The following is an 11,216-nucleotide window of genomic DNA, read 5'->3' on the forward strand; positions in this document are numbered from 1 at the left end:
TCAGTAGTTGTAGTGGTGGGTGGATGTAGCCTTGGATTACATTATTTATTAATTGGGACACAGTCGCAGTGTGCAGGGCTGTTTTAAGCCAGCATTAAACTAACGTGTACAGGCTTGATGTATTGCTTGGTTCACATATGTACCTCTCCCCTTTCTTTCTCATGTGGAGAACCCTGGGTAAAAACGGATTCAGATTGTCTATGATTTAGAAATGCTGGTATTGTAGGTTAGCTGGAGTTAGTTTACCCACACACACACACACACACATACAAACCAGGATTCTAAATCAAGGTTTAATCCATGCTTAGAATTCCAGTGTGTTGAGAAAACTAATTTTGGTTAACCTGAGTTCCTGCAGTCATACATCACAGGTCACTGGAATTAACTTCTAACTAGCATTGTCCACACAGCAAGTGAGGTTCTGGACCTGGCAACAAGATGAATTAGTGCATGTTGAGTTTCAGTATTAAGTCAAATGATGTTATCTTGAGATTGTAATGATAAGAAAATGATATAATGGATGAAGTATAGCAAGGTGGAGGTGGGGGGGAAGCATTGCGGGAAGCCACAGAGGGGAAGGGAGGAAATGGGAATGGGGTAAACAATGGAAAAGTGTAAATGATTGAATGTCAAATGTTGAATTCCTATGAAAATAAAAAACTTTGCTTACCAAGAGTTCCTAAATGTAACCTTATGGGCAGCAAGCATAAAATGTATCGTTGGGCTTATTAAATTAGTCGTTACTCATAATACAGTAAGTAGGGTTTCAGTCTTAAAATAGTCTAATTTGAACTAAGTTGTTCAGTGACACTTCCCTAGAAATGTAATGATAGATAACCTCTTCGATGCCTGCAGCTGGCCAAATGCATAATCTTTTGGTTTGCATTTTTAAGACTCAGGCACACTCTGAGGATATGCAGCAGGGTGATGTGTCTTTGCTTCAAAGCTTAACAGTTTTAGTGAGTTCACATTGCAGATCATCATTGTATAAGACTGCCCTTAAGACAAGACACATCTTATCTCTCAATATAGAGATTGCCACAAATTCCTTTTGCTTTTAAGTGTTTTAAATAGCTGAACAATGCCTTCTTAGCCAACATGTGTAGCTATTAAAAGGTGGGTTGGGTTGTGATCTAGACGTCATACTCACTGATGAAGTTTTGTGGGGAATAGCTCTCTTAACCAACCTCAAAATGGCACCTATTGGTTATTCACTCCTGTTAGGTTGTTAGGGTGGTGCCTGCCTGCTAGATCTAGGGCTTTTTCCGCAGCTCTCCTGGTTTGATGGAATAGTCTGCCTGAAGTTTCTAAGCAGTCTTCCACTGCCAAGATTCTACAAAGTATGCAAGGCAGAATAATTCAGGAGGGCTTTTGACGCCAAACTGATTTTTGATTATTTGTGTATGGTGGTCTTTTTAAAGAATCTGTAGTTGTATATTGTTTTTATTATTATTGTAACCCTTCTTAAGTACAGTTTTGGAGAAAGGTGGGGTAAAATATTGAAAGAGTGGTTTTTCCTTAAAGTCCAAGTGTCTTGCTGCTTAATGCTCCCATGTTATTTTCAGGTCAGCTAGTGGTGTGCACCCTTTGCTCCTGCGTCATGAAAACCAAACAGATCTGGCTCTTCTCTGCTCACATGCTCCCTCTGCTGGCTCGGCTTTGCCTTGTCCCTCTAGAAACTATTGTTATCATCAACAAATTTGCTATGATTTTTACTGGCTTGGAAGTTCTCTATTTTTTGGCATCTAATCTTCTGGTACCGTATAATCTTGCAAAATCTGCCTATAGAGAACTCGTACAGGTAAGTTACATTGAAATAAGCAATTGATTTTATTGATGTGTCTTGGTATACGTCTATCTGTCTGGAAATTGCAGGTAGCCATGTTTGTACACAGCAGCGATAAAATCATCAGTAGTGTATAGCAGTCATCAAGCTTTAGAGTTCAAAAGAAGTGTTCATCAAGCTGGATGTTAAATGAAAGAAGATTTGGGGGGGGGGATGGGGGGCAGTGGGAGTACCTGGGACTGCAGATTATAACATGATGGAACAGAACATGCACGTACGTGTAATTAGTTTAGACCATGCTAGCTGAAAGAAAAGAAGAAAAATACTGTTACACCAAAGCTTACTTGGAAAAATATATAATAGCAACAGTGTTTTAAAAACTGGAATTTATCCCTAGCTTGTGAACTTTTCCTAGAAGGAGTTTTCATTACACCCACAGAATGTACTGCAGTTATGTGTAAAACATTTCTAGAAAGTTCATACACTGGATGATTTCATTGTTGAGTGAGAGGGAGATCCCCTGGATCCAAAAGTTTATGGGGTCCATCGAAGTACTGGAGCTTTCCTGACATCCCCAGGTTATTCTTCTCTCTGTGGAGCCATATTCTGACAATACTGAAGGGTACAATGATGCAGCAGGGGAAAGATTGTACTTTGAACATTTTTAATATTGTTATGTTTGCTGTTGCATACATCCTTGTAGAATAATCTTTACTGTTATATCTGTTACTCTTCTGGCTTCTTATGGCTCTTACAGATTTGCTATATAGCATGGCAAGAGTCTGGGCTGGGAGCTAGGAAACCAAATCTCACCTCAGCCATGAGTTCATTAGGAGTCCTTAAGTAAAGCCCTGATCTCTCAATCTGAGCCACCGTATAAAATATGTGGAGCATAATGTAGTATTACATGTTTGCTGGAATGATGTGGTCTCAATGCCTTAAAGTCATGTAGAAATGCTCAGTATTCTTTTCATGCTGAACATCATGTGGAGCAAATCAAACTGTCTTTGGGAAGAAAGATTTAATAACAAGCAGCCAATACTGGACCAGGCTGCTAAGACCAGAAACTGTCTTCCCTAGGATATAGGTATGACAATTGTTGCATAGATACTGTCTGGCATAGCTGTGTTGCCTCCCTGTACTCACTCCTTTCTTCACTTCCTCCCATTCCTTCTCCTTTCTAATTGCATTTCCCACACACACATTATGCCCTCACCCCCCCCCATGGGGGCCAATTTTCAGGACAGTTGTTGCATCATGCTGCAATGGCTTCTGGGTAAAGTGGGGCGTGCTGTATTTGGTCTCTCCCCACATTGTATGAATCAGCCGTTACGCCTTGGAGAACCCATCTAATCATATATTCCTTCCTTTGCCCTTCACTAATCCAGACTGAGCCCAAGTTCCAGGTATCAGAGAACACAAACTTAGACCTATTTCTCGCCAAAAATATGCATATGGGAGAAAAGAGTCTAGCATAGGGTTGCCAAATGGGGCCGGGGGGGCGGGGAATCCCCCGCTTTGACGGCCCGATTTTTGACGCGACAAAAATTGGGCCCGGGGGAAACCCCACCCCCGTGTGTGCGTCACCCAGATGTGACGTCGCACGCTGGGGGCGGGCCACAGCCATTTAAGGGGAAAACTCTTATGTTTTCCCCTCAAATGGCTGTGGCCCTGCCCCCAGCGTGCGACGTCACATCCGGGTGACATGCACGCGGTGCGCGCGCGCACACCCCGGACGCCAGCCGGGAGCCCCCCGCTCCCGACCGAAAACAATTTGGCAACCCTAGTCTAGCACCACGACAATATATTCCTTCCATTTATATAAAATATATGCTGTGCCTTGCTGGGGGGAAAACCCGTTTATTTACTCAAGTCAGTTCACAAAAAGAACATTGTCACAAAAGCACAGCCCAGTACAGCTTTAAAACTGCAAAAATAGTAACAAATGCTTCATAAAATCAAAACATGGCTGTTTATCTCCAGAACCCAATGAGACATGGTTACAGGCAGAATTCCTTGTGGAGGGAATTTCAGAATGTTGGTGCAGCCACCAAGAAGGCCCTGCTAGAGTCAGCCACTTAACCTTGTCTCTCAGATAGGGGGAATGTGCCTCTCCAGAAGATGTCAGCAGGCTGTGTTCATAGGTCTAACTCATTTAAAGGCCGTGAAAATAATTTGTCTTCTCGGTGTTTCTGTATATAAGAAGTTAATGCTTACTAAGAAATGTCACACAACTTCAGCATAAAAAGAAAAAACTTCCAAATGAGATGGTGCTGCTCAGCCTTGGTTCTGCCACTTCATTATGCAAATTATGCCATTCAGTTATCGACGCTATCAACGATTTAGACAACATTTACAACCCGCTGTTTGAATAATAGCGAAACTAATAAAAAAACTGTGGTTAAGAATAGCACTATGTAATATATTAAAGTGGTATTATGTAAGGGAAACATAATTGCCACTAAGTTATTCCCTCCCCCCCATAGCATTTCAGGCAAGATGCCAGCAATCAGAGTGTAATTATAGCTCTGAATTGGTTTTGTGTTAAGATTCTAATCTAGTGTAATTTAGGGTTAGGACTGACCCCTACTAATAAGATGTTATAATCAGAATCTTGTTTCTTCTGCAATAAGAACAAAGATATATTGAGCAAAATGAATTGGAGAGCTTGTGCTTTAAACACTGCACTAAAGTCAAGGGTAGTGATATGTTTTCCCTGGTTTGCCGTATCTTGACAACATTTTATTTAATAAAGTTTTTTTGACTTTACGCTGTATTTTTGCTGTTGTTTATGAAGTTCCTTTCACTCAGTTTGACTTAGTTCAGTGTAACTCAGTATTTGGATCAGAAGTCTTCTCCAGGAGGTGACATTAACAGCATTTGAAATCCTTACACAAAGATCCATGATCCTTGGACCAGCCGACTGCTGAATCTGGCTGATCATCTTGTGTTGCTTTCTCAAGTTTGCACTACTGTTCCTTAGGAACTGGTTTAAAAGAAGCCCCACTCTTTTCACTTGAGTATTTTCAGCCTCTTGATTCTGAATGTATACTCTAGATAAGCAGCAGTTCCTGCCACGGCTCTCAAAAGGCCAAGCTGATGATCAGGCACGGATGCACTGTGCGAAGCTGCTTGCCTTTATTTCACACTTCCATTCTCAATAACATTTTGATCTCCCTTTGATTGTTTTCCAGTCTTCTGTAATTCCACAATCATCCATTATTAACACTTTTCACAGAATGTCACCGAGTTTAAAGGGGTTAAGGAGCCTCCCTTAAATAAATGGTGTGTGGCCTAACGCAGGGTGTGTGCTGCAGTGAGGCAAGACGTGGGGGGATGGGGTGATAAGTGCTACATTATAATACTGTAAATTAATTATCAGACTGACTGCCAGACTCACCTGGTGATATGTGCATTATGAACTTTTAATTAAACACCAGCAGCAACAAAGAGGAGGGGCAATGGTGATTCACGCTTATGACACCTGTTATTTTCTTTTAACTTTTACAAGCCTTTTGTCAGCAAGAAGGTAGCAAAAACAACTGGTATTTTTTAAAAAAACTTATTTCGGATTGTATTGTAAATACTATTGTAAATAGAGTTGCTGTAAATAGAGTATTGTAAATAGAGTTGCTGTTACTCCTCCCTTTTTGAGCTAAGAATGCAATTTTTTGTTGATTTTTGGAGAAGGGAAAAATCAGTCATCTGCTTTTGATCTGTGCAGGTGGTCGAGGTGTACGGCCTTCTGGCCTTGGGAATGTCACTGTGGAACCAGCTCGTGGTCCCCGTTCTCTTCATGGTCTTCTGGCTTGTATTGTTTGCTCTTCAGATCTACTCCTACTTCAGCACACGGGATCAGCCTGCCTCTAGGGAGAGGCTTCTCTTTCTCTTTTTAACAAGGTATTTAACACTTTTCTGTAACTGGCAATTGCCAAAGTGTATTCCTTGTGCTCTTGAATAAATCTGCTTCCTTCAAACAAAAAGGGAAATCAGCCACATATGCCATATTAAATGCTGTATGCATGATTGGGAGGGGCATCTCATGTATAGCATAACAAACAACATAAGTTATATGTGCCTGATTTTTTACAGTCTTTCAGTCACAGCTTTGAGGTGGAAGGATTGCAGTATGTGTGACATTGTGTGCAGTGATGTAGTGGTTAAGTGCACAGACTCTAATCTGGGAGAACCAGGTTTGATTCCCCACTCCTCCACTCGCAGCTGCCGGATGATCTTGGGCAAGCCATAGTTCTGTCAAAGCTGTTCTTGAAAACATTAGTTCTCAGTAAAGCTCTCTCAGCACCACCCATCTCACAGGGTGTCTGTTGTGGGGAAGGGAAAGGAGTTTGTAAGCCGCTCTGAGACTCCGAATGGAGAGCGGGGTATAAATCCAATCTCCTCCTCCTCCTCCTCCTCCTCCTCCTCCTTCTTCTTCCCTGTGTTACATATTGCATTGTATGTGTGGTATGGTAAGAGGGCATATAGAATTTCCAGGGTGATACAGGGGTGAACTGGCCTATGTCTCATTCTGTTCTCTTGGCATTCAAATGGAAAGGCTGCTACCTGTTGCCACAGCATGAGAAATAAGCATTGTGGCATCTTCCTTGAGGGGCGGGGTGGATATTATCAACCTTTTTTGTTTTTGTTTTTTTGTTATTTTTGCAAATTTATGTATGCATTTTAATTTTTCTGGTGTATGCTGCTTTGAGTACCATTTTAATGATAAAAAGGCAGGGCATTAATCTCTATTTGGGGTACTCATATCCTGCCTTTCTACCATTAAAATAACCAAAAGAGTCTTTTAAGCGAGTGGCTGAGGGATTTTTTTCCATGTCAGGAAAAACACTGGCTCATGAATACAATCTTTCCCAGTAGAAGTATTATGCTGTAGTGCATTCAATTCTTCCAGTATTTTGGTTTTTCAGAAACGGTTACAATTTTATGTGCATCTTTTTAAAAATGTGCTACTTCCAATCTAGCAGAAAACTTCATGATTAGAGGGGGGTTTTCAAGTTGTTTTTGTTTTGTTTTGAAAGGCAGTCCTCAAAAGTTGAGAGTATTATAGAATGGAGACTGTAGTTAATGCAACACAATAATCAGTCTTGTTTCCCCTTTAACATTTTGACACGTTTGTGCTGCTGAATTTCCTCCTCGTGATTATATTGGACTTGTGTAAACAATAACATGGAGGAAGGAGTGGGCAAACAAGCTTTAAATGTAAATCGGTACATGGGATTGCAGGGTTACACAGCTAAAGAGGCCAGACCTCTCACAATGGTGTGATAGCTTCCTTTTATAGAACTACATTAGAGTTGGGCATACCAGTTTTAGGGCTCGTGCACCACTGCAATTGAGTAAGAAAAATGCCCTATTTACATCCACACACATCCACTCTTGGGTTTCATTTTTTTGTATCTATCATATATACAAATGGGAGCTGACATAGCAAACCCACCTGCTCTATTTTGCATCTTTATGGAGTGTCTAGGTTAAAATGTTAATTAGCAAATGGAAAGCATTCTTTTTTTTTGGTCACTGAAGAGTGATCTCTTATTTAAATGCAAGGAGATCAGTGCCCCCAGATGGTTTGATCTTGCTAGTGCATGGTGGTGGAGCCCAACTTAGTGAACCCAGCTGATACATGCTGAATTTATATTTACAAGATTTTTTTCAAAGTCTAGAATCCCATTGGATGAATTTACTTTGGATAAACGTACTGTTGCTGGTATCTGTAGAACCTGATGAGAACCTTCATACAGATGTTTCAGCTGAAGCTCATCAGTGAAGCCATCTTCATTCATTTTATCTAGCTTTGAATTCAACGCTTGTCCAGAGCTCTAATTCAGCTGTTTTGTCTCATTCTTAGTATTGCAGAATGCTGTAGTACTCCCTATTCTCTCCTGGGCTTGGTGTTTACAGTCTCCTTTGTTGCTCTGGGAGTTCTAACCCTCTGCAAGTTTTACCTGCAAGGCTACCGAGCATTCATGAATGACCCTGCTATGAATAGGTAAGTGGGCAGTGGAAAGTGTCTAACGGTACCCCTGGTGCAAGCCAGTTGTACCAAACTGAAGCAGATGATGAACATTAAGAAGACCATAAAAGCATTGAACCCATGTGTGCAAATTCTTGGTTGGACCTTCCTATCCAAGTGTAATAGGTCTTGGAATTTGACACTGAAACACAGGCTGCCATGAATCTCTTTAGTTATTGCTTTTGTTAAAAAGCACATTAGCTATTACATTGTTTGGATTCATTATCCAAATATTTTCTTCAGTGTCCCAAATGCAGATACATATTCTTTCCTCCTCCTTTCCATTTGTGCCTTAGGACTTCTTGAGTTGTTAATTTTCTGTGATCAATTTTTGCTAGCTTTTTGGAATGTCCGCTGTTTAAGGCTTTACCTCTTTTCCACACGTGCCACTTTTATATTCCTTGCCTTTTCAAAACCTTTTCCAAAACTATTTCAACCAAGACTTGCTTACAATATTTCTCCTCTTTGTCCTTTCTTCTTCATTCTATCTTGATCAAGTTTGGTGAATATGCATCTGCGTTTGCTAGCCATCATATTACGTACACGTGAGGGTTGCATCTAATGATGCATGAGCAGAAAGGCAAACATATTTAGCACAGTTCCACTTGCACAAGCAATACCACAAGGGGCTGAAGCAACACATAGTGCTTCAATATAATGGAATGTAGAACAGATGGATTGCAAGATTTTACTTAATTTGTTTCATTGTTGTTTTTTAAATGCCTTCTGCTATGTCTTCCACACGTGAAAAAGATAGGATACATTCACTTTTACTTAGCATATGCCAGAAGAAATAATTTCATTTCAAGATGTTTAAGTAGCAGGGAGAGGCAGCTGAAAACAATTTCCTTTTCTTACAGTGGTCTGGCATAAAATAGGAATTTATGCCCTGACCTGGATAGCCCAGGCAAGCCTGATCTCGTTAGATATCAAAAGCTAAGCAGGGCTGACCCTGGCAAGTGCTGGGAAGGGCGACCTCCAAGGGATACCAGAATCGGGACAGGTGTAACATAAGCCACCCCTCTGAAACATCCTAGCCCCACTAGAGGTCTCTAGAAGTCACCATGACTTTCAGGCTTGCAAGCACATACACACGCATGCACACACAAAATACTCACCCAAAAAAATAGGAATTTATTTGGTTAATACATGTGATTTCTGGAGAGTGCTGAAAAAATGTTTCAAGCCAGAAATAGCAAAAATGAGCCAAGGATGGACGAGTTCAGGAACATTTCAGGCAAAGATAATGTAGGAACAAACATTCCATTACAAATGACTTCAGGACACTAGCATGTGTAAAGTGTTATTTTCCCCACAATCTTTATTGGGGTTTTGCAATTGGTAGCTTGTGGGCAGCATGTGGTTTGACAAAGGCCACCAGCTCGAATTATGTGCCAACATTTTGATACCAAAAATTGTGGGGTGATGGCTGTTTTTTACTTATGCAATGTTAAAACTGAATCAAGGCAATTAATGATGAAAATTTTATTCTTCCTTTGTGTGTTTTCACAATGCCAAGAGGGATGACGGAAGGAGTCACACTTTTGATCCTGGCCGTGCAGACTGGCTTGATAGAGCTGCAAGTTGTCCATCGGGCCTTCCTTCTCAGTATTATCCTCTTCATTGTGGTTGCATCCATCCTGCAGTCAATGCTGGAGATCGCTGATCCCATTGTTCTAGCTTTGGGAGCTTCAAGGGACAAGTGAGGTTTTCTTTTGTATTTTCTAATGGTGACGGCTATTCCCCCCCCCCCAGTTCTTCTGTTGATCACAAAGCTGTGGACTATAAATTGCGTGGGGGGGGGGCAAGTTGAAAAGATGAAATAATATAGGTTGATAGCTAGTGGATACTGATCAAACAGGATGAAAGGACAGTAAAATAGATTGGGGGGAAGTACCTTATAAATGTAAGGACTAGGATTCTAGAATTGTTTATCATCAGGTGTTAAGAATCTTGTATGCAATCCAAACAACACCTTCAAATGCTCATACTCATATTTTGCCCCCCTTTGCAGCCCCCTGTGCTTTCTAGACAAGTCACTACAGGTAATCCTAATCAATCATGTACACAGTAAAACAAAAAGAGCCTATACACAGAATGCTAGATATCCAGAATAGAAGGATTTTAGCCTAACAGGCAAGTTTTCTGGGAACAGGGTTAATTTCCAACCATGGAACCTCTTCGTCCTCATAACTCAGGAGTGATTTCTATAATGTGATGAGGTATTTTGCTAAAGACCCTCTCAGCAGCGGCTCCCCAGGTCTCACTAATCCAAGCAGGTGGCTCCTTTGAGAATCGTGGGAGGCAGAAGCTATGCTGTTTTGGACAGAGTTCACCCCTTTTGGATCATAACTCTCTTAAGTCTGTTGCTGGCTTGTTCTTGTTAGACAGGTCTTGCTAATTTTGCAGGCGTTTGTGTGAGGAATTTACAAAATGTCCTGGTGAGAAGTTGTGTAATGTACCTTTCCTGTCTTCTGTGCTTACTTGCTTTGCTATAACCTGCAACTCTTGTAAGTAAGAGTAGGTTTATTTATATCCTCTACGTCTGTTTTGCTTAGAGGTTACTTGTGGCTGGTACAGGCTGTCTGCAACGTGTTAATGCTAAATTTATTAGCACAGGGGAAAGAGAGAAGCAGAGCTGCAAAGAGTGTAGCTAGCTCCTATAAATTGGCCCTGGTGGCAGTAGACCGTAATTCAACTCTGCCAAGTTCAGACTAGAATATCGGGAAAACAATAGATGGTGTTGGGCTATTTAAAAAAAAAATTTAAGATCCCCGACATTGTGCCTTGATATTTCCTTGAATGATTGATTCCAGCATTTGAGTTCTTTAGCCTGATGCTGAAGTTTCCTTTTTCCACAGGTTCTGTGCATATTTCATCTGCATGTATTACCAAGGATAAATAACCACTTCAACGGAATGGTATATGCACAGTATTTAATTAATCGGCGTCAGCTGATTTAGGTTATGAGTAAGAAGCAAGATGACATAGCTTTTGTTGTTGTTCAGTCACACAGTTGAGTCCGACTCTTCATGACCCCATGGACCAGATCACGCCAGGTCTTCCTGTCTTCTGCCTTCCTCTGAAGTTTGCTCAATTTCATGTTCGTTGCATCTATGACACTGTCTAACCATCTCATCCTTTGCCGTCCCCGTCTTCTTTGACCTTCAGTCTTTACACAGTCGAGTCCGACTCTTCACGACCCCATGGACCAGCTCCCGCCAGGCCCTTCTGTCTTCCGCCGTCCTCTGAAGTTTGCTCAATTTCATGTTCGTTGCATCTATGACACTGTCTAACCATCTCATCCTTTGCCGTCCCCGTCTTCTTTGACCTTCAGTCTTTCCCAGCATCAGGGTCTTCTCCAGTGAGTGCTCCCTTCTCATTTGGTGGCCAAAGTAT

General features: G+C 41.3%; 1 protein-coding gene across 1 annotated transcript in view; it reads left to right on the plus strand.

Moving 5' to 3' along the window:
- Window positions 1-1,565: 1,565 nt before the first annotated feature.
- The window catches only part of LOC107106850 (RING finger protein 145-like), a gene marked incomplete at its 5' end in the record, with an annotated part of 21,675 nt that continues 12,024 nt past the window's right edge, over window positions 1,566-11,216 (plus strand). The window contains 4 exons of the mRNA XM_015407065.1: window positions 1,566-1,801; window positions 5,511-5,686; window positions 7,653-7,793; window positions 9,337-9,519. Coding sequence (XP_015262551.1) covers window positions 1,566-1,801; window positions 5,511-5,686; window positions 7,653-7,793; window positions 9,337-9,519 — 736 coding nt within the window. The remainder of the gene's footprint in view (window positions 1,802-5,510; window positions 5,687-7,652; window positions 7,794-9,336; window positions 9,520-11,216) is intronic.

This window comes from Gekko japonicus, unplaced genomic scaffold, assembly GCF_001447785.1.
Source record: "Gekko japonicus isolate JY-2015 unplaced genomic scaffold, Gekko_japonicus_V1.1 scaffold2245, whole genome shotgun sequence".
Taxonomy (NCBI): domain Eukaryota; kingdom Metazoa; phylum Chordata; class Lepidosauria; order Squamata; family Gekkonidae; genus Gekko; species Gekko japonicus.